The following is a 20,288-nucleotide window of genomic DNA, read 5'->3' as shown; positions in this document are numbered from 1 at the left end:
GGAGAAGAAGCCGTCTGAGGAGCGACTGCGGGTGCTTGGTCTGTTCAGCCTGGACCAGACTGAGGGGAGATCTTGCAGCAGGGTACAGCGGCAGATACCGATCCCTTCTCTGTGGTCACCAGAGATAGGACTTGAAGTAATGGCCTGAAATGGTGTCAGGGCAGGTTTAGGTTTGGTATCTTTTCACGCAGAGGGTGGCTGGGCACTGAACAGGCTCCCCAGGGAAGTGGTCACAGCATCAGACTTGTCAGTGCTGAAGAGGCGTTTGGACAAGGCTTTCAGGCCGATGGTGTGACTCTTAGAATGGTTCTTCGCAGGGCCAGGAGCTGGACTCGATGACCCTTGTGGGTCCTTTCCAACTCATCTTATTCTGTGATTTCTGTTAGGTGATTTCCAGCTGGGTTCGACACAGGGTACCGCCTCAAAAGGTCACGGCTCCTTCTGAGCCCTCAGGGCCAGCGCGGGCCGTGCGCGTGCCCGACGGCGCTGCCGGCCCCGCGGGGCGGCGCGCGCGCGGTGGGCGGGCCCGGGGGCGGGCCCGGATCCGGGGGCGGGCCCAGGGGCGGGGCCGGGGCCTGGCGGGCGCGGGGCGGCAGCGGCGGCGAGCGGAGGTGACCGCAGGGCTGAGGGAAAGGGGGCGGCGGGCCGGGGACGCGGTACCGCGGCGGGGTACCGCGGCGGGCTCGGCTGCGCTCGGGCGGCGGGCAGGGCAAGGGCGTCACCAGGGCATCTCTCTGGAAAACGCCCGCCCCCGGCGCCGCGCGGGGCTCCGGGCGGGAAAGCCCCGCTGCCACCTCTGCCTCGGCAGGAAATGCCCTTTCCCGGGCCGAGCCCCGCCGGGCACCCCCGGAGGAGCCGCAGGAGGGCCGAGCCCGAGCCCTGGGCCCCGTGGAACACCCCCGGAATGCGCAGCCATGCACACCCCACACGGGCGGGTTTGCAGTGGGTCGGTGACGGAGTCGGAATTGATTCCCCCGTCAGTGCCCGGGGCAGCTCCCACCCGCGCACAGCCCGGTGCTCCGTGCCCGCCCCATGGCCTGGGAAGGCTCGAGTCTTCCTCGTCACGGCAGGAATTAGGACGAGGTGATGCCCGAGGTGCCTGTGAGAAACAGGCGTTGGCAAAGCTTGCTCGGTGCTGGGTGTTGCAGTACAACAGTGGGTTATCAAAGGGAAGAAAATATTGCGGCTTCTCTTGTGTTTGGGGCATTCTGAAGGCACGTGCATAGTGTTTGTGAAGTGGAATAAAGGATTGTTTGGGGGTATTGTGTTTGGGTTCATGATCCATAGGATGCTTGGAGTAGTTTCGTTTCTCAGTTTGATACAAATAAGGTTTTGCCTTCGTATGTTTTGTACCTTGAGCAGTAACTGAAGAATCTTAACTGTGTTTTTAAATATATTCATCATACGTTGGGCTTTATAGGTGTTTAGTCAGCCTTCAGGATCCATTGTGATTACTGCCTAGTGGATTTTTCACAGAGCTCTGTTTTACAGGATTTACAGTGTTCACACCTCTGACTTTGGAACAGAAGTTGTTCAGCAAAAATGTCGAGCATTGAAAAAATGAGTATCCTCGGAGTGAGGAGTTTCGGGGTAGAAGATAAAGACAAACAAATTATCACTTTCTTTAATCCTTTAACTATTTTGGTGGGACCAAATGGTGCAGGAAAAACGGTGAGGCTCACTTTATGTTTGGATTTGAGCTATAAATAGGTCTGAAAGGCCTTAACATGTGAATAATAATTTCTACAGAAAGGTATTAATGATATTGCAAGTCATGGTGTTTGCTGTAACTATTGTGTTGTTTAGTGTTATTAGAAATCTGCTTTCATGCCTGGAATTTGCAGAGTGCTGGTTGATATTTTTTAATAGGAAATTGATCCAGATCCTGATTAACACTGCTTTTGCAAAGTATCATGTTTTCATGGTACTCAAAAATTGTTATTTCTCTTTCTTTACATGTCTAACTCATTTGTGAACGTTTGGGCTGTTACTGTGGATTTGCCTGTAGTCCATCTTGGTTACTCTAAATCTGTCTATGTTCTTGCTTCTGTTTTCTTAGACTATTATTGAATGTCTTAAATATATATGCACTGGGGATTTTCCTCCTGGCACCAAAGGAAAAACATTTGTTCATGATCCAAAGGTAAGTCATACTGTCTAGATGTAATGTGTATTTACTCCTAGATAAAATACTCCACTGCATTCAATTTGTAAATAAAACGGGAATGCTCAAGTCACAGCCAGCCTTGAGCTGAAATGAGGAAAGACAGAGAGCTGGGGCTGATTAGAACCCCACAGCTGGAGAGGCACATATTCCTCTGGACCTCGAGAAGAGTTTCCCTCATTCTGTTTTTGTTTTTGGGTTTTTTTTGCTTCTACCACAGGTTGCCAATGAAACGGATGTCAGGGCTCAGATTCGGTTACAGTTTCGAGATGTCAATGGGGAGCTCTTAGCTGTGCAGCGCTCCATGGTCTGTACCCAGAAAGGCAAGACTCCAGAATTTAAAACACTGGAATCTGTCATTACTAGGACAAAGTAAGTTATGAAGTGTTTCTTCTTACTTTGGCATGAAGATAAGTTTGGATTTGGTATAGTTTTATGCATCAGATTAAAGAAAATTATGTAACATATTCCTTGACATAGCTGCTAGTGCTTTCTGATTATAAAGATGTGTAGTTTCATTACTTTAATCTGTTAGGTGATTAAAAAATCTCACATCTGATAGCCGTGGTGTTAAGAAATACTCATTTATGTTGACTTGCATTTGTTTGAAAACTTTATTAGTAATAAGAGTGGTGAGGCCCTGGCACAGGGTGCCCAGAGAAGCTGTGGCTGCTCCATTTGTGGAAGTGTCCAAGGCCAGGCTGGACAGGGCTGGGAGCAGCCTGGTTCTGTGAGTAGCATCCCTGCTCATGGCAGAGGAATGAGGCGGGCAGTACAGACATTTCCAACCCAAATAATTCCATGATTCCTTGATTGTAGGATACGGTTTGAAAGTATTGTGTGGAGTATGTAGGCTTTACTTTCTCTAGTCCCATTTTCAGTTTCAGATAGTTTTTGGCCCGTGTTTAACTCCCGTCCCCGCTGTTTGAGTATAATCCTTTAGCTCCAGAGCTCTCCTGCCCCCTCTGGTGGTTCCTCAGAGTTCCAATCTGTGAAACAGTCTTACTTCAAAAATTGCCAGTGTTAAATGCCTTTGTTGAGCATGGTGATTTTCTGCTTTAAAATTGTTACTTGTTAAATTTTTTGAATGGGTATGTTCAAATGAGGTTGTATTGTTAAAACGCAGTTCACTTTTTGAAGGAGTTGCCAGTAACTTCTTTGGGGATTTTCTTTATCTCCACAGGCATGGTGAGAAGGTCAGTCTGAGTTCCAAGTGTGCTGAAATAGATCGGGAGATGATCAGCGCCCTCGGTGTTTCCAAATCTGTGCTTAACAATGTCATTTTCTGTCACCAAGAGGAATCCAACTGGCCATTAAGTGAAGGGAAGGCCCTGAAACAAAAATTTGATGAGATCTTTTCAGCAACAAGGTTTTTCCCTTTACTTTAATTAAATAAAAACTAAATAAAAAATGTCTTCTCATAACATAAATGTTAATAAAAATGTCTAAGACACTGTTTCATACATCAGTGTTGCTATATAGCCAAAGCAGCTGAAATTTTACTTTTTTTAAAGGTATATCAAAGCACTCGAAGCTCTGCGTCAGGTACGACTGAAACAAAGCTTGAAAGTAAAAGAGTGTCAGACAGAACTGAAATATCTAAAACAGAATAAAGAGAAAGCACAGGAAATCCAGGAGCATCTCAGCAACAGAGAAGCTCAGCTGGCTGCTTCTAAGGAGAATGTAATATCAATTGAGAACCAGCTTGAGCCTCTAAAGGTAATTTCCATGAGGATTATAGTACAAAACAATAAAAGAAGTGAAAGGTGGATGACTTTCTTGGTTAAAATCTTGCACTTTTGTATCTAATCCTTTGCCCTGCAGCAGAATCAAGCATACCTCAGCTCACCTGGCAGATGCTGCTCTAATCTATAAACAGTCACTGAAGGGTTAAGAACTGAATTCTTATAGCAGCACTGGGGTTTTTCAATTTAAAATCTCTCAAGTTTACCTGGTATCTAAAACCAATTTAACCTATAACTAAAACAAAAACCAAACTAAAACTTATGATTCCCTATTTTAAAAACATATTAGTGAAACTGGAGGTTTTGCACTTAAAATAATTGATGATGGGGTTCATGAAGTGATGAGAATAATTGATTATGGGGTTCATGAAGTGATGAGATATTTTATTTACCACATTCTTTTGCAGAGCTCTCTGGCAGTAGTTGAACAGAATCTCACAAAAGTAATGAGGTTGGATAATGATGTGAAGGCCCTCGAGAGCAGGAAGCGGCAGATGGAAAAAGATAATCAAGATTTGCAACAGAAGATGGAAAAGGTTGCCTTTATGACAAAAAACTTCAGATTATTTTACTTTATCAATCTGAGAAAAACAGTTTTCCAGTTTTGCTTGCTGCAGATTTTCCCCCTGTATGTCTTATTATAGAAATTCTGCATGTGAAGTTTCAAACTCTTATTTCTGTTGTAGTAAAAACTATACATTTTTAAAACATCAATAATTGACTTATAAATTTGTATGTGGTGTGCAGGTTTTTCAAGGAACTGATGAACAGCTGAGGGATAGATACCAGAACCACCAGAGAATAATGAAGGAGAAGGAGAAGAGATTGTTGGACTGTAAGCGTGATTTAGATAGAGCCACTAAAGAGTGCCAGAGATTTAACAGTGAGAAATCAGAGCTGCTTGTTGAACAAGGTATTTTACACTTTGTTTATAGTCTTGTATGTTTTCTAATGTAATTGAGATCTGAAATGGAACTGTTGATAATTGAAGTGATCTGAACTGGACAAAACTCCTAAATTGTGTATTAGCTCAGGTTCAGCTGCACAGTGGGGTGTGAGAGGCTTGCTGGTGGGCAAGTTTTGGTGTTTTTCTCCTGGAGTTTCTAAAGTGCATTTTTTCTGAGCTATAATTACAACATGTAGTACACTTTGACATCTAACAGAGAAGAAGCATGAAAGCTGGATGCCTGGCTTTCTCCACGTCTCATGTGGGGACTGGGGACAAGTCAGAGGGTTTTAAGGTAAATACTCTTTCAATTGTGTATCCTTTTTTTGATGAATTATGGGAATTTTAGCAAAGCTGTAGTAGCTGAGTCACAGAATATATGCTTGCATAAAATATGTTCAGGATTTGTTTACCTTGCTTTTGAATTACTGATCTATTTAATTAATAAAAATTCAGTTACCTGAAATAGCAACCTCTACCTACAGCTTGTTTTTATTCCCTAGCTTTTTGTACTGTTGAAAAATACTTCAAGGTTTCAAAGGAAATGTGTCTTTTGCCTTCATTTTTAAATATTTGTGTCACTTTTTCTTTGTGTGGAGGTCGCCTTCAGCTGCAGGCAGATCGTCACCAAGAGCACATTGTGACCAGGGATTCTCTCATTCAGTCCCTGGCAGCACAGCTGGAGCTGGAGGGGTTTGAGCGAGCGCCCTTCACTGAAAGGCACATTGCCAGTTTTCACAGGCTGGTGAAGGACAGACAGGAGAGGGACACAGAAGCTGCAAATCGCACAATGGTAAGGGTTTTGTTTTTAAGTAGTGTGATTTCTGTGTGCCACTGGTGTTTTGTTGGTCCATATGGGTCTTTGTGGTGCTGGGAGAAAGTGTTAGTGAGGGAGAACCAAAGCTGATTTTTTTTCTGGAATTCTTGTTTATGTGTCATCTGCATCTTTCCATGGAAGTTAGTTTTGGAATTAGGAATAGTCATCAAGGCTGTTGAACATCTGAGAGGTTCATCTTGCAGCACTCATGCAGATGGATCACTGAAAAGCTCAAAAACCTGAGGAAGAATTACAGTGGGCAGCTGGTTTAAAAATAAACAACTTTTTGTTGAAGTCATGTTCAAAATGGAGTTGCTGTCACAAAACATTACCAGTATGATGCATCTGCATTTTCATATTAAAAACATTACAGCAGATAATTCTGGACAAGGTCTAGTTTTCTCAGTATTTCAATGTTTTACTGTGGTGAATATTGGCACACTAGTATGAAAAAGTATTTTAAAATATTTTCCTGTGAAAAAATAATGAATATATTGTTGCTGATCTTCTTTCAGAGAGAATTTGCACAGAAAGAAGCAATGAAGCAAAAACAGATAGATGAAATAAGAGACCAGAAAACTGGATTAGAAAGAACCATTGACCTGAAATCAGACATTCAAAATAAGAAACAAGCAGAGCTGAAGAATGTAAAGTGTGAATTGCAGCAGTTGGAGGGGTTTTCAGACAGGATTAGTGAGCTGAATGAGGAGATTGGCAAGATGGTAAGTTAGTGTGTAATTGAAGAAATTATAGAAGCTTGAAGTAAAAGCTTGTGGCTTTATCATTAGAAAAACATACCAAAACCCATAACTCCACCCTTGATGCTTACTCTTTCTGCCCTTTTAATACCCTGCATGCTTTGTCTGTTCAGATAGTGCACCCTTTGCAGCAGGGTCTGTTCACTACCCTGTTTTTGTGTAGTCCACACACAGAATGTGCTGCTTCTGCTTGGTGAGTTGTAAACAGGGCAATAGCACAGCTGGCAGGTAGGAGATTGGTTACTCTCAAATTATTGGGCCAGAAACTTTGAATTGAAAGTTCCATACTACCTACATTTTTGGAGATAACTTGCCTGTGAGACCAGTTGGTTATAAGTGTTTTATCTGATGAAGTAAAGTTTACAAGCATTTTATGTTCCAGCTGAACAGCTGGTTATGCCTTTGCAGCCAAATGTTTTATGTTTGTTAGCAGTATATGAATTCTGCTTGACAGTGTTTTTTCTAGCTTCCTCACTTGGGTAATTTCAAATTTATTATGCACTAGATTCTAAAATACAGAAAATCAAGTATGAGTGAGCTTCTGGTAAAAGCATGAGTGAGCTGGGGCAATGCTGCATTCCAGGACTGCATCCAGCATCTGCTTGAGGCTTTCCTTGCCCCACACCAATGTCACAACCTTTGTCCTTTTGCATGGATTCTTTACAAATCTTGTGTCATTCCTGTAACAGCTACTGATGCTGCTGCCGGGCAGCTGAAGAGGTTTCTTCTGTTTTCTTTAGCTAGAACTTTATTGATTTTTGTAATTATTTGTGTCTTATGGGTTTTTATTTTTTGTACAGGAACATGAGCTGGAGAAGGCTGAGAGGAATAGCAATGTAGAAATACTGGAACAGGAAGTACAGACTCTACAAAGGGAGAAAATAGACCTGGACAAAGCTCTTAGGAGATTGGATCAAGAGATGGAGCAATTGAATCTACACACCACAACAATTACCCAAATGGAGATGCTGAAGAAAGACAAAGTAATGTTTTTTTCAATATCTTGTAAGAGAGGGACGTGAAATGGATACAGTCCCTCCAATATTTGTGTATTTTTAGGTGTTTATCAACAATCAGATGTAGAGCTTCTGTCTGACTTCATATAAACTATTAGCTTAATAAATGCATTGACAGTTATAAACCTGAAGATAGGAAAATTTCATTTAAAATGCTTCATTTCCCCAGGCAGAGAAAGAAGATCAGATTAGAAAAGTAAAATCAAGACACTCTGAGGAACTAACATCACTGCTGGGATACTTTCCCAATAAAAAACAACTTGAAGACTGGCTTCATGGTAAAAATAAAAAGATTAATCAGACAAGGGATACTCTTGCTAATCTTAAGTAGGTATTAATTTAATAGATTATTTCTCCACATATTTTTATGTAATTACGAATTTAAATGTTGGAAGGTTTAATATGTTCAAAATACTTTTTACTTTAATTCATTAGTGTGTCGTTCATATAGGTATCTGCAAAATTGTGATACAGTTTGTGCTAGTTAATAAAATCATACTATTTGTAGTGTGGCAAAGGCAGCACTAAAAGCAGATAGCAGAACAGTGATCTGGGACATCCTTAATTGTTTGTACTAATTCTAGCTGAACAAATGGGCTGGGGCTGGAAATTGGTCTTCTGATTTTCTTATATGTCACAGAGTGGTTAGTGACTATATCATGTGTGATATCACAAATTCATGTGTGAATGCCTGTTCCTGGTTTTATTTGAGTTTATAAAGCAATTAGAAAGAGGAGGAAGTTTCTTATCAGTATCTAGAAAACCAAAGGGATTTAAAATTAAACACTTATGCTGTATTTGGATGAATAAAAAGTTCATGCTATAGATTGCCTGAAAAATCAGTGAAGAAGAACTGGTGAATAGTTCTGTAATTCCAATTTCACGTAACCTTTTCATTTTTTGGTTTTGCTTCAGTGGTCTAAATGTTTGTGTTTGGGTATTAAAAATGTGTCTGCATTAATATTTCAGCAAGCAACTGGCATCAGTAGAATCTGATAAAACTTATGCCAGTAATGAACTACAAAAAAAAGAAGCCCAGTTGTCCTATCATGAAGCAAAACTTTTTGATGTTTGTGGAAGTCAAGATTTTGACAGTGACCTGAACAAACTTCAAGATGAAATTGAAAAAAGTTCCAAGCAGCGAGGTAAATTCATGTATAGCTTTCCTTTTTTCCCTGAAATACTAATTTAGCTGATCATGGACTGTTTATTCAATGTAAGTCTTCTGTTTTTCACCCAGCTGTGCTTGCTGGAGCCACTGCAGTTTATTCACAGTTCATTACACAACTGACAGAGGAGAACCAGTCTTGTTGTCCAGTTTGCCAAAGAGTTTTTCAGACAGAGGCTGAACTGCAAGATGTCATCAGTGATCTGCAGTCTAAACTGCGCCTTGCCCCAGACAAACTGAAGTCAACAGAGTTTGAGCTTAAAAAAAAAGAGAAAAAACGTGATGAAATGATGAGTCTTAAACCACTGCGGTAAAGTATTTAGGGAACCATATTGTTATAGGCTGTTTTCTTTCAAATGCATGGGGTTTGATTATTAAAAAACTATGCAGACATCAAGGAGGCTTTATTCTAGGGCTGGTTAATTAATTTCAAAATGTCATTGTTGGGATAAATATTTTGAGAGGATTTGAGAATGTATGAGGGTAGAGCCTTCCTTCACAAGAGGGCACTCTTGTTTAGTGCTTTGTACCTTCTCAGCACTTTCTGTAATGAAGTTAAAAACCAAAAGAGATTTTGTTTACTTGTTTGTGTAATCTCACCTAAACTGAGGGATGTATTGCCTTAGCTGGGTATGTAGCATAAGCTTAGTTAAATGTGGGCAAGGTTAAGGGGATACTATTTGAGCTAAATTTAGTCTTCCACTACTAAATCATATCATGGATTTTGTGATCTTGAATGTCTTCAATTTATGCTGCTGTTTCTGACCAAGGAAATTTGAGGGATTTATACTTTATTTAAGGCAAACTGTAGCTGAACTCCAAGATAAGGAAATTCCAGACCTGAGGAACAAGATCCAGAATGCAAACAGAGATTTAACAGGCCTGAAGAGTAAGGTGGAAGAACAGGAATCACTCCTCCAGACAGCTTTGTCTGAGGAAGAAGGTGCCAAAGCGTGTTTACAGGATATAACTCTGATGGAAAGGTATCAGGTATGCTTTGGTAACTTTTTTTAATACATAAAATGATATTCACTTGCATTTAAATACGTAGTTATTTAGTAATATGACAAAACTTTGAGGTCCTTATTTTAAAATACTTCCAAAGACAGTATAACATAGGTGATCTTGTACTAATAAAACTTCAGTTTACAAAAGTTTTCTTTTTTGAGCACCACACCTTGAGTTCTGATTCAATTTTGTGGTATAGGAAATGAAAACAGAGGTGTAATACAGAACTTAGCACAATCACAAGTACACCAAAGTGTTTTCAATCCTCATAGTCATTACAGGTCACTGAATTCCCAGCATCTCACATGTATTTCCTGGTTCTGTGCCATCTGAATATATGGTAAAGGGAAAGAGAAATCCTACACTTTTTATTATTCTGGCACAGAGACTGTTTTTGAGCAGTCTTCATGCCTTTATTGCCAACACAAAATCTTTGCTTGACTGAGAACCTTCAGAAGAGCAGGTAGGGAACGTGGGCCCAGGCAAAGGACTGAGAGCATTTCACAGGGTGCAGATGTCAGCAGCTCCTGAGGCTGCAACAGTTCCAGTGTTGCAGGGACAGATTGCACATGGAACTGTCCTGAAGTGGGCTGGGAATGTTAAAGACCTGTGCATCCTTATTGACTGATTCCGTACACAATTAGGAATTCCAGTTCCTAGCAGATGACATAACTGATGATGTGACTTTCTCTACAAGAGAAAGTAAATTTGAAACTCTTGAGTGCCATTCATATGTGCTAAAGGTGAAAAAATACATCGTTAAACACTAATACAGTAGTAATGGTACTTTTCCTCCTACTTTCAGACTGATATTAGGGATGTTGAACGAAAAATTGCTCAGCAGGAGGCTAAGCTGCTAGGTGTGGATTTAAGTAGAACTATGCTTCAAGTAAGCCAAGAAAAACAAGAGAAAAAACACCTGTGGGATACAGGTAGGTCCTACAAACCCGTTATTTTTATGCTAAAAGTAATGTTTCAAAATTCTTGCCATTAAAATTTTAGTTTACTTATTTTATGTTGTCAAATAACTCTGTTCTCCTTGTTCGTTGTTACTGGCTTTTGGACTCATACCAGCTTAATTTAGAGGTCCTAAGGATTACAGTAATGGTTTTAGTAACAGATTGACTCTGTTTGTTTTCATCTGCAGTTACTAGTAAAATTGAGTTAAAGCAAAAGCTCAAGCAGGACCAGCAGAGCCAGATTCAGCAGCTGAAGAGCGCAGTTAATGAGCTCAAAGCGGAGAAGCTGCAGATCGTCAGCAGCATGCAGCGGCGGCGGCAGCTGGAGGAGCAGACCGTGGAGTTAACCACTGAGGTTCAGGGCTTAGGCAGAGAGATCAAGGTGAGAAATACTCACATTTGTCTAACCCTTAGCTTTGCTGGCCTTGAAATGAAAAATAATAATCTTGTCATACTTAATATTGTCTCTAGTCTGAGACAATGGGATGGGTTTTTAAATGCTTTTCCTGTGCTGCTGTTGTGTGTCTTTGGGAATTTTCAGAACTTTTTAAATACATATTTTCACATTTCCTTTTTTTAATACACACAAAAAAGAAATAAGTAACCACATTACTTTTTTTACTGGTTGAAAAATGATTGATCTTTACCAGAATGCAAAAATAAAAACTACTTTTGCCAATTACTTTTCAGGAAGCAAAAGAACAGGTCCTTCCTTTGGATGCAAAATTAGACAAATTGCAGCAGGAGAAGGAAGAGCTAGTGAATAAAAGGACTGCAAATAATAAGGAAACACAAGAGAAGGTTTGTTGGCTCTTGGCATAGCTGTGACATAGGATTAGGTGTTGCTTTTCAGACATGGATGGAAACTGTGGTACTGAGTTTGCTTTTAGGAAACATCAGTGATTCCAGGAGGTGCTTTAGATTGATAGAGCTTTTTAGGGAAGAAAAGGAACATGTCAGTCAGGACATGAACTCAATTGTAATTAACCTTTGGCAGTCTTAAAAAAAGCCCTCTTGGGACATTTGGCAATATTTAGTGGCTGATGGCATTCTAAAGCCCTTCCTAATAGACCCAAGGAGAACAGATGACCATCCCCCCTCCTTCCCAAGAGACACCCTGGTTCTTCCCAGGTTGAGTGGCCCTCATTCATTTTGGGAAACATTTCCATGCTTGTAAGAAGTACAGGGATTTTAGAAGCTGAAGACTTTGTTAGAAAACTAAAGGGAGTTACAACAAGGAATTGTACTTTGGCAATAGTGTTACCCAGTACCTTTGATGCAGAGCGCATCTGTTCTTGAACATAAGACCATATTTCATTTGAAATCTTTCCTCTGCAGATGAATGCCATAAATGAGAAAGTTAAAGATATAAACAAGTATGTGAAAGAAATTGAAAACTACGTTCAGCAAGGAAAAGAAGACTATAAAAAGGTAATCTAAAAACCAGTCAATAAAAAGTTAGCATCAAAAGTACTTTGTCTTTAAATCATATACCATTTTCTTACTATTTCTTTAGCAAAAGGAGTCTGAACTTGATGAAGTAAATTCTCGTTTGGCTGCCTGTGAGAAACAGAAGGAAAAGATAAGTAAAGAGATGGAAGTGACCCGACAAGATGTTGACACTCAAAAGGTGGGTATATTGTTTAAAGTATACTTGGCATAGTTGAAATAATTCCTGGTTTTGGTCCTCCTTTGTGTGTAGTGGTGTGAAATTAGCTTCCTCTTGACTTATTTGATCAGTTGTTAGGGTAGCTGCTATACATGCATTAGGCTGAAAATAGTCTAGAGATTTGTATGTGCAAATTTAAAAACTATTTATCTCTATCATCTTATGGTACTTCTAAGAGTTAAGTCTGGTGGGATAGAAGTCAGCATTTTCAGGAGTATCTTATGTGGAGGATACCTGCCTTTATAAGTAAAGTTCAAACTGCAGGTACCAAAAGTTGCTTACTAGTCCACATTTATAACATACTTTAAATTCTTATGTATATGTTTCAAATACTGTTTACATTCTTTATAGGAAATATATCTTTCCCATTCCATCCCTTCAGTTACTGTCTACTGTTGTAGAACTGTGATAGGGGACTTGGTTAAATCTCATCCTTGGTTAAAACTACTTGTCCTGGTTTAAACATGGATTAATATTCTCAAAAAGAATCACTCTTGTGGTCGCTTGTGACAGTAAACACTGCAAAGTGTTATTCCAGTTTGAAAGATGAAATAATTCTGCTGATTTCCATTTTACTCTACTTCTAGAACAAGGTAAGTTGTCACTGTGATAATTTTTGTTGTTGTCAATTATTTTATGCTTGCAGCACCTTGCAGAGTTTTGCAGAAACTGATACATCATAATTGATAACCAACATAGTGAAACATTGTACAATTTCTTGCTTTCTTTGGAGCTAGATACAGGAAAGGTGGCTGGAGGATAATCTCACTCTGAGGAAGCGGAATGAAGAGCTAAAAGAAGTTGAAGACAACATAAAACAACTTATGAAGGAGATGGGAGAAATGAAAGTCCCCCAGATGAGAAAGTAAGCACCTTTGAAACAGAACGGTGTGCTTTGCACAAGAATTCATTGAACATCTGAATGTTATAGCCACTGTGTTTTATTGTGTCCTTGTCCTCTTTTCACCCCATTCATGCAGACCACTTCCTCCTTCACACCTGTGTTTGTTTCTTATCCCTATGACAACAGTGTGACTCAGTGAAATTATACACTGCTTCTGGCTTCAAATAGAGATATCTGCTCATACCTGTTCCAATCCAATCCTTTTTGTGATGTTTACTGAGAAATCCACATGTCAATAATTCATGCTTCTGGATGAGAGTATTTAGTTTTTGTTTTCAGTCTGCTCACTTAGTTCCCAGCAGCAAATTTTATGTTTACTTCAGTGGTTTAGTAGTAATTGCTTAGATAATAAACACATTTAAAAACTAATTACCTCTTTGCTGGTTCTTGCATGTGAAATATTTATTTAGCATGCTAGAGCTTACCCAATAATTCAGCTTATTTTGCTCAGTATCCATCAATAAAATTAATTTTTTTTGTTTCTATATACAGCATTTTAGCATTTGAATTTGACAACTTGCTTCTCCCACTCAGAATAATGATTAGAACATGTTCTTAAAAGATTTAAAACTATTTTTATTTCAAGAGTGTCTTAATTTCAGTATTATAGTACTACATATTAGTACTATAATTTTAGCTGTTATGGACTTTACAGATATGATACAATGAGCTGTTGTCTAACATAAACTCAAAATTAGAACCCTGATTAAAAATTTGGAACACTGAATATAAAATACTTGTGTCTCAATTATGGTTTCACAGTGAGCAGAAACGTTTGGAGGAGAAAATAGAATCTCTGAAGAGGAACCATCACGTAGCACTGGGCCGCCAGCGAGGGTTTGAGGAGGAGATTGTTCGCTTCAGGAAGGAGCTCAGAGAGCCCCAGTTCAAAGATGCAGAAGAAAAATACAGGGACATGATGATTGTCATGAGAACCACAGAGCTGGTGAACAAAGACCTGGACCTTTATTACAAGGCTCTTGATAAGTAAGTATTGTCAAATGACAGTGATTCTTAAATGTTTTCATTTTTATTAGTATTGATAACCTTGATGCAAAAGCAGCTTTCAATTTCAGGCTTCCAGGATAACTTAGAGTAAATTGATATGATACCTTGAGATATATAATTTCTCTTTATAAATTCTGGCATTTAAATATTAAGAAAACATAAGCTATAACTTCCTAAGTAAATTAATGAAACTGTCCTGGAAACTGCACAGGATTGGTATGATGTAGAAAATTTGTGAGTTAATGTCTATAATGTATATACATTAAATGCATTGATGGCAATAACTGGAATTTAATACAGTCGTAGATAAGTCTGATATTTGCATTCCCAGTTCTCTGAAAGACTTATTTGGGCTTTTGGTTGTACATGTTAGGACTTATATTTGCAGTACAGCAATAGGAGAGTGATAAGGAAAGGTGAAATCAATGTTTAAATCCTTCATTTTTAACCTGAGCCCTTCTACGTTCATTTCTATTGCGATATATTTTAACATCTTCTGATCATATCTTAACATGAATAAGATATTGCAGGTAGATTTCTTGTTTCCCATGGCATTTTCTGAGGTAAATAATTGTGTTTTGAAGAATATTACAATGTAGAGGGGTTTTTTGCCTTTTTCCAGTGTGGGTGGTTTTGTGTTTATATTAAAGAAAGTAAGATCATAAGAAACATGTCTGGCATTTGATGGAAAGTGTAGCAACTTTGTTCTTGTTTCTGTTTCCTTTGGAAGCTTGTTTGCTAGTCTTGGACTGACTAAGCAAAAAGAGCATCTCAAAATTGGTAACCATATACAAAATAAAACATGTAGCTCCCTAAAAACCCTGTTTGGTTATAATGATGGAATAGCAGTGAACAACTTGATGGACAGTGGGAGAGGATTTTGAAATAAGTGGATACAATTCAGAAAATAGAAAGCTGGTGCTCAGTGTCAGAAAGATAAAAATTAGGAGTGAAAAAAAGGGAAAGAGAGAGAGAAAGAAGTAGAAACATTTTGGTCACTGTAGAAATCCTCAATACACACGTCTTGAATAAAGTATGGAATTTTGACCTTCTGTTTAAAAGGGCTTCCTAGTGCTGGAAATAGGAGCACAGAAGAGTAATTATGTGGTTGAGGATACAGCATAATGATCAAGAAGAGAAACAAAATAAATGAGAACTTTACAAGTTGGAAGGACATTCTAGAGGAACTCTGTTCTGAGCTGGTTTGATAATAACATTAAATAAACAGAATATTAGAGTGTAGGCTAATCCAAAATTTATTGTGTGAAGATCTAAGTTGTTCAGAGTGTGTATACGTCTTCCCTTTCAGCTGTAATGGAAATGCACTCCAAGAATTTCCTTTTTAGATTTTTTTTCTATGGTATCAAGTCATCTATTGTTTCTATTTAAGGCTAAACAGGAAAACAGCCTGGTAATTTCAAGAAAAATAGATAAGCATCACTTAGCGGTAATCGCCTGAAAAATCAGCGAGACAAAATGCTAACTCTAATGGCCAAAGCTGTATCTGTGGCTGGGAAAACCAACACTCTGGGTATTCCATGCTATCAGATAATCTTTATTGACTCTATTTAGAGATCTCTGATAAATATTGATGAGGAATGCATTCTTAGGGTTAAGTAAATAGTTGAAAACACATCAATTTTCCTTAACAAAACCTATTAGAGTTGATAGCTCAGGATTCTCCTGAACAGGTGGAAGAGCAAAGGTAGAAAAGGCATATGTAAAGTCTGTTTCAGAAGGATATTTTATTTCCACCACATTTTTTGAAAGAAGACATTGCCATAAGTGAGTGAGCATTTTTTTCATTACAGAGTAGCTTTTTTGTAAAAAGACAAGTTAGAAATGCAGTGTCCTGTCCTTTTCTGAGTGTTCTGTAAGATTTAATCTGTTAATGAACTAAAGTCATGCTGCTATGCTAACCACAGAAATGAAATTAAAAATCATTAATGATATCCTGTGTTACTCTTGCTGATGAATAGAAAAGTAGTTATTGTCATAATGCCTGTTTGGGTAATTACAATTTACATTCTCAATAGGAATTCTCTGCTCTGAGGAGACCTGTGGCTCTCCTTTGCTGCTGTTGTTTGCCCTGTTGGCAGACTGTGCCAAAAAGTTACACCCCTGCTCTGGAAAGGTTAACATCAGATTCATCTTCTTGGTGTCAGGCTGAAAATAAACCTCACACATAAATCATAGATCTCTTAAAAAGTCAGGTAAAGTCATTCTCCATTGAGTGACTGGAAATATATTTGTTGACATTACTTTCCTGTTTCTTAAAACTGAGCTGTTTGTGACCATGGAATTACTTACACAATGGCATGTTGTTACTCTTTAGGTACTTCTCTGTCCAAAATAAACTAGTGTTTTCTATATATTTAGTAAAAGTATTAAGGGAATGGAAAGGGATCTGCCACCTGCTTTAAAGCCCCTTACAGTCCGTAGCAGTCCGTGGTTGCATCTCTAACAGTTGACATTTTTTGCTATTTTTTAGAGCAATAATGACATTCCATAGCATGAAAATGGAAGAAATTAACAAAATCATTCGGGACCTGTGGCGAAGCATTTACAGAGGACAAGGTGTGTAATAATTTAGGTTTTACCCATATGTATCCATTTGATATTGAGCACTGCATGTGTTTTTTCACAGGATGGGAAATAGCTGGTTCCATTCTAAAGGCTATATCTGTTCTTCACCACTGTAATCTTTTTATTGCACATTATATAGTAATTTGCAGGATAAACAGTTTATTTTCACTTTTCTGTGTTTTCCAAAGGTTAGGTTTCTTTGACACAGAACAGTGCATGAGTTCATTCCTTCCATTCTGGAAAAGTTAATCTCAGGATGGATCTATCAGTGGGAGTTCTGAATGGAATTTTTATTGTTACTCCATATTATACCTCTCATTTGCCACTAATCCTATGATATTTTTCAAGATTTTTGATAATATGCAAACTGTCTCTTTCCCATTTTCAGATATTGAATATATAGAAATTCGCTCTGATGCAGATGAGAATGTCTCAGCCACTGATAAAAGAAGAAATTACAATTACAGGGTAGTGATGGTGAAGGGAGATACAGCACTGGATATGCGAGGAAGATGTAGTGCTGGGCAGAAGGTAATGGCTCTTTGTCTTCAGTCCACAGTAACAGGAATTCTGAAAACTGAACGCAGAGGAGTCAAGTGACCAAAGAACAGGCAGCTCCAACTCTTACTTAGGATTGTTTACAACTTCCCTTCACTCTGTCTGGGTGTTACACAAAATATGACTCAACATCTGAACCCTGCTTTGGGCTGCCAAAATCCATTGTTTCAGGTGGGCACTAGGCTGCTGCCCTGCAGGAGTGAAGGGTTTGACTTCCCTCTGTCCTCAAGTTCAAGTCCTCCCTATTTTGTCTCTTCCTAGTTACCACTAAGGTTACCTCAGCTTCAGGTCTATCGATGTGCTCCCCGTTTGTTGTTTTTCTGTCTGAGCCCTTGGTCTTCTTTTTGCAACTGCATCTACTTCCAAGCTGACAGGACCTCTCTTCCTCCAAGTGATGCTGCTTTCACCTGCTGCTGACTGTAGCCTTTCAGTTCATGTCACCAATGTCACACCTAGCCATCCTTCCAGGCACTGTGCTGTCAGCTCGCTGCTCTGGGCTCTGCCCATTCAGCTCCAGTGTCACACACTGACCAAGTGGCCCGATGACACAGCTGTGACAATACCTGTGGTCAGAGCTTTTCACAGTTAACCACATCCACACATGTTGAGGGTGCTTTCCACCTGGCTGTTCTATCAAATGTGTCCTCTCCTAGAGCAGTTTAGGATGTTGCGTTAGAGTCCTGTGTCAACGAGAGTGAAACTTGAACAGGTTTCTGAGCTGAAATTCTGAGAATTCTTCCTTTGATCATGAAATGTGATGCCAGCAGTCATGATAATTGGAAAATATTTTTGGCAGCACAGTTTCCATTGAGTGTTCTGTAGTTTTTAGTAGTTCAGAAGATCTTGTAAATATGATTGCGCGTGTTGATGCAAAACTAACATAGAAGGTGGTAAATCCTACTGTCTTCCATTTTAGTAAGTCAGGAGTTCAGTAACTCAAACTTAGTAATATGCAAATTTCCACCTGCTGCAGTGGGGTGGGCTCAGTGTCATAGCATCTTTACTTCAGATTAGAATCCTTACTCCTGTGTCTTCTGGATTTTGAGTACTTCTTTGTAGAGTCAATCTTTGAATTCAAGCTAGAAGTTTCAATGTAGTTTTTTAGTAAGCAGTAGTCACTGTCATTTTGTGAACTGTCAGCACATTGCTCTGTGAACTTCAGTCACGGTTTGTCATGGCATTAAAAACAGGTTGCTACACGTAGATCCTCTGTAAACAATTTGAAGCATGAGATTTTCGTATTTTTTTCCTTTCCCTCAGGTGCTTGCTTCTCTCATCATTCGCCTCGCTCTAGCAGAAACTTTCTGTCTCAACTGTGGCATTCTGGCCCTGGACGAGCCTACAACCAACCTTGACAGAGAAAACATTGAGTCCCTGGCACATGCCCTGGTAGAGTAAGTGAACTCTCCTTGTGGTATTTTTAATGGGTATTTTCAATACCCATTGGGCAGTAGTGAATTATATTTTAAGGTGGCACACCTTTGTGTGAGTAGTTCTAGATTCCCTCTTTATCTGGAAAGGAAAAGGTATTTCTTACATAATTTGAGGGGGCTTTTTATGTGGGTAAAAAGAGTGGGTAATCAGCATTAGATTACTCGATGGTTCATGTAATTCATTATCAATAATGAAATATCTTTGTGCTGTGTATGTGCAAGTTCTCTACTGCTAGCATGGGATTTATTATTTACTCAATAATATCTCTTTGCAGGATAATAAAGAGCCGCTTACACCAACGCAACTTTCAGCTTCTGGTGATTACTCATGATGAAGATTTTGTTGAACTTCTGGGCCGTTCTGAGTATGTGGAAACATTCTACAGGATAAAGAAGAACATTGACCAGTGCTCTGAGATCATGAAATGCAGTGTCAGCTCCCTGGGCTCCTATGTTCATTAGAATGCCAAGTAATTACATATTATACACAGCCTAACCTGATCTATTATACACTGCCTGACTTGTTAGAGCTCAGTGTAGGTGTCTGAAAATGTGGTTCCTTTGTATCATACTCTACTGAAAATTTGCAACAAGAAACTGTGCGACTTTTAAACTTCTTACCTTTCTACATAGTTCTGTGCCTGGGCGTAGGAATCACCATAGTTTGAAAGAATTTAAATGAATACCACATAGTTAAGTTTTGATGTATTTTATGCTTTAAAAGTGAAAATAAAGTTGTGATGTTGTTTGTACGTGTCCTGTGGGACAAGTTGCAGATTCTCTGGAACAGCTGCAGCTCTATCTGTGGAGTAGGGCTTGCTCTCCTTCTCTGGAGAGCTACTCACCTAATCCACCCAAACTTGACAAGCTTCAAAGAGAACTTTTACTACTTTCTCTACAAGGTAACCTAACTCTGGCTGTTCAAAGACAGAATCTTCCCCAAGTCAGTTTTGCTTCAGAATAAAGCAAAGGCCAATCTCTAACCAGCTGAATGAGTGAATTCTCTGCTCAGTGAGTTATGTCGTTCTGATTCTTCTGTAAACAGGAAAATGGAACGTAGAGGTTTAGTGTGGATGCTGAGCTTTGCCTGCCCTGCTCTGGGTTTTTCCTGGAGCCCTTTTCCTTGGTGTGACAACAGCTAGGGCCCCTGCAGCTTGGCATCCCCAGGGAACCTGCTTATCCATAGGAGTGACACTGCAGAGCCGTGTGTGTAGCCTGATCATCATCCTGAGGCTGCACAAACCAGGCCTTGCTGCTTCCAAAGGCATGCAAGCCCCGAGGGAAGGAATTTCTGGGTCCCTGCTTCTTTGTAGGCAAGTCAGGGAGTGCCTTGAATTCTTGGTAGGAGTCCACAAGTAGGAGCTGGACTTGCAATTCTTTAAATCTTTGCAATCAGCAGTGGGTCCCTCCTCAGCAAACGGTGTATGACCAAAGCACAAGTTCAGAGGGAGAATCTTTAAACCACCATGAAAGGAAGTTAATTTCTGTAACATCAGGACATTTCTCTTTGGCAAATGCTTAACGGAGCCTAAGAACATTGCATGTTGTC

The 20,288-nt window shown here is 39.5% G+C and overlaps 1 protein-coding gene across 1 annotated transcript; it reads left to right on the top strand.

Annotated features, from left to right (window-relative positions):
* The first annotated feature begins 560 nt into the window (after nt 1-560).
* Nucleotides 561-19,491, top strand: RAD50 (RAD50 double strand break repair protein). Its single transcript, XM_063413539.1, has 26 exons — nt 561-611; nt 1,492-1,671; nt 2,060-2,143; nt 2,385-2,536; nt 3,348-3,533; nt 3,679-3,883; nt 4,317-4,445; nt 4,657-4,822; nt 5,455-5,648; nt 6,188-6,394; nt 7,231-7,413; nt 7,616-7,773; nt 8,416-8,591; nt 8,687-8,924; nt 9,415-9,604; nt 10,428-10,554; nt 10,770-10,963; nt 11,272-11,382; nt 11,920-12,012; nt 12,098-12,211; nt 12,988-13,115; nt 13,917-14,141; nt 16,654-16,739; nt 17,137-17,279; nt 18,567-18,700; nt 19,015-19,491. Exons 2-26 carry the CDS (start codon nt 1,543-1,545, stop codon nt 19,199-19,201), a joined length of 3,939 nt encoding a protein of 1,312 aa, XP_063269609.1. The 5' UTR covers nt 561-611; nt 1,492-1,542; the 3' UTR covers nt 19,202-19,491.
* Nucleotides 19,492-20,288: the final 797 nt, after the last annotated feature.

Source organism: Prinia subflava, chromosome 16, assembly GCF_021018805.1.
Source record: "Prinia subflava isolate CZ2003 ecotype Zambia chromosome 16, Cam_Psub_1.2, whole genome shotgun sequence".
NCBI classification, from domain to species: domain Eukaryota; kingdom Metazoa; phylum Chordata; class Aves; order Passeriformes; family Cisticolidae; genus Prinia; species Prinia subflava.
This window is presented reverse-complemented; position numbering and strand designations above follow the sequence as displayed.

Excerpts from the sequence above, each read along its gene's own strand:
- RAD50 (XM_063413539.1), top strand. The coding sequence starts at position 1,543 with ATGTCGAGCATTGAAAAAATGAGTATCCTCGGAGTGAGGAGTTTCGGG. Across the intron at positions 2,144-2,384 it reads CATTTGTTCATGATCCAAAG|GTTGCCAATGAAACGGATGT; the intron begins GTAAGTCATACT and ends CTTCTACCACAG. Across the intron at positions 7,774-8,415 it reads GATACTCTTGCTAATCTTAA|CAAGCAACTGGCATCAGTAG; the intron begins GTAGGTATTAAT and ends TTAATATTTCAG.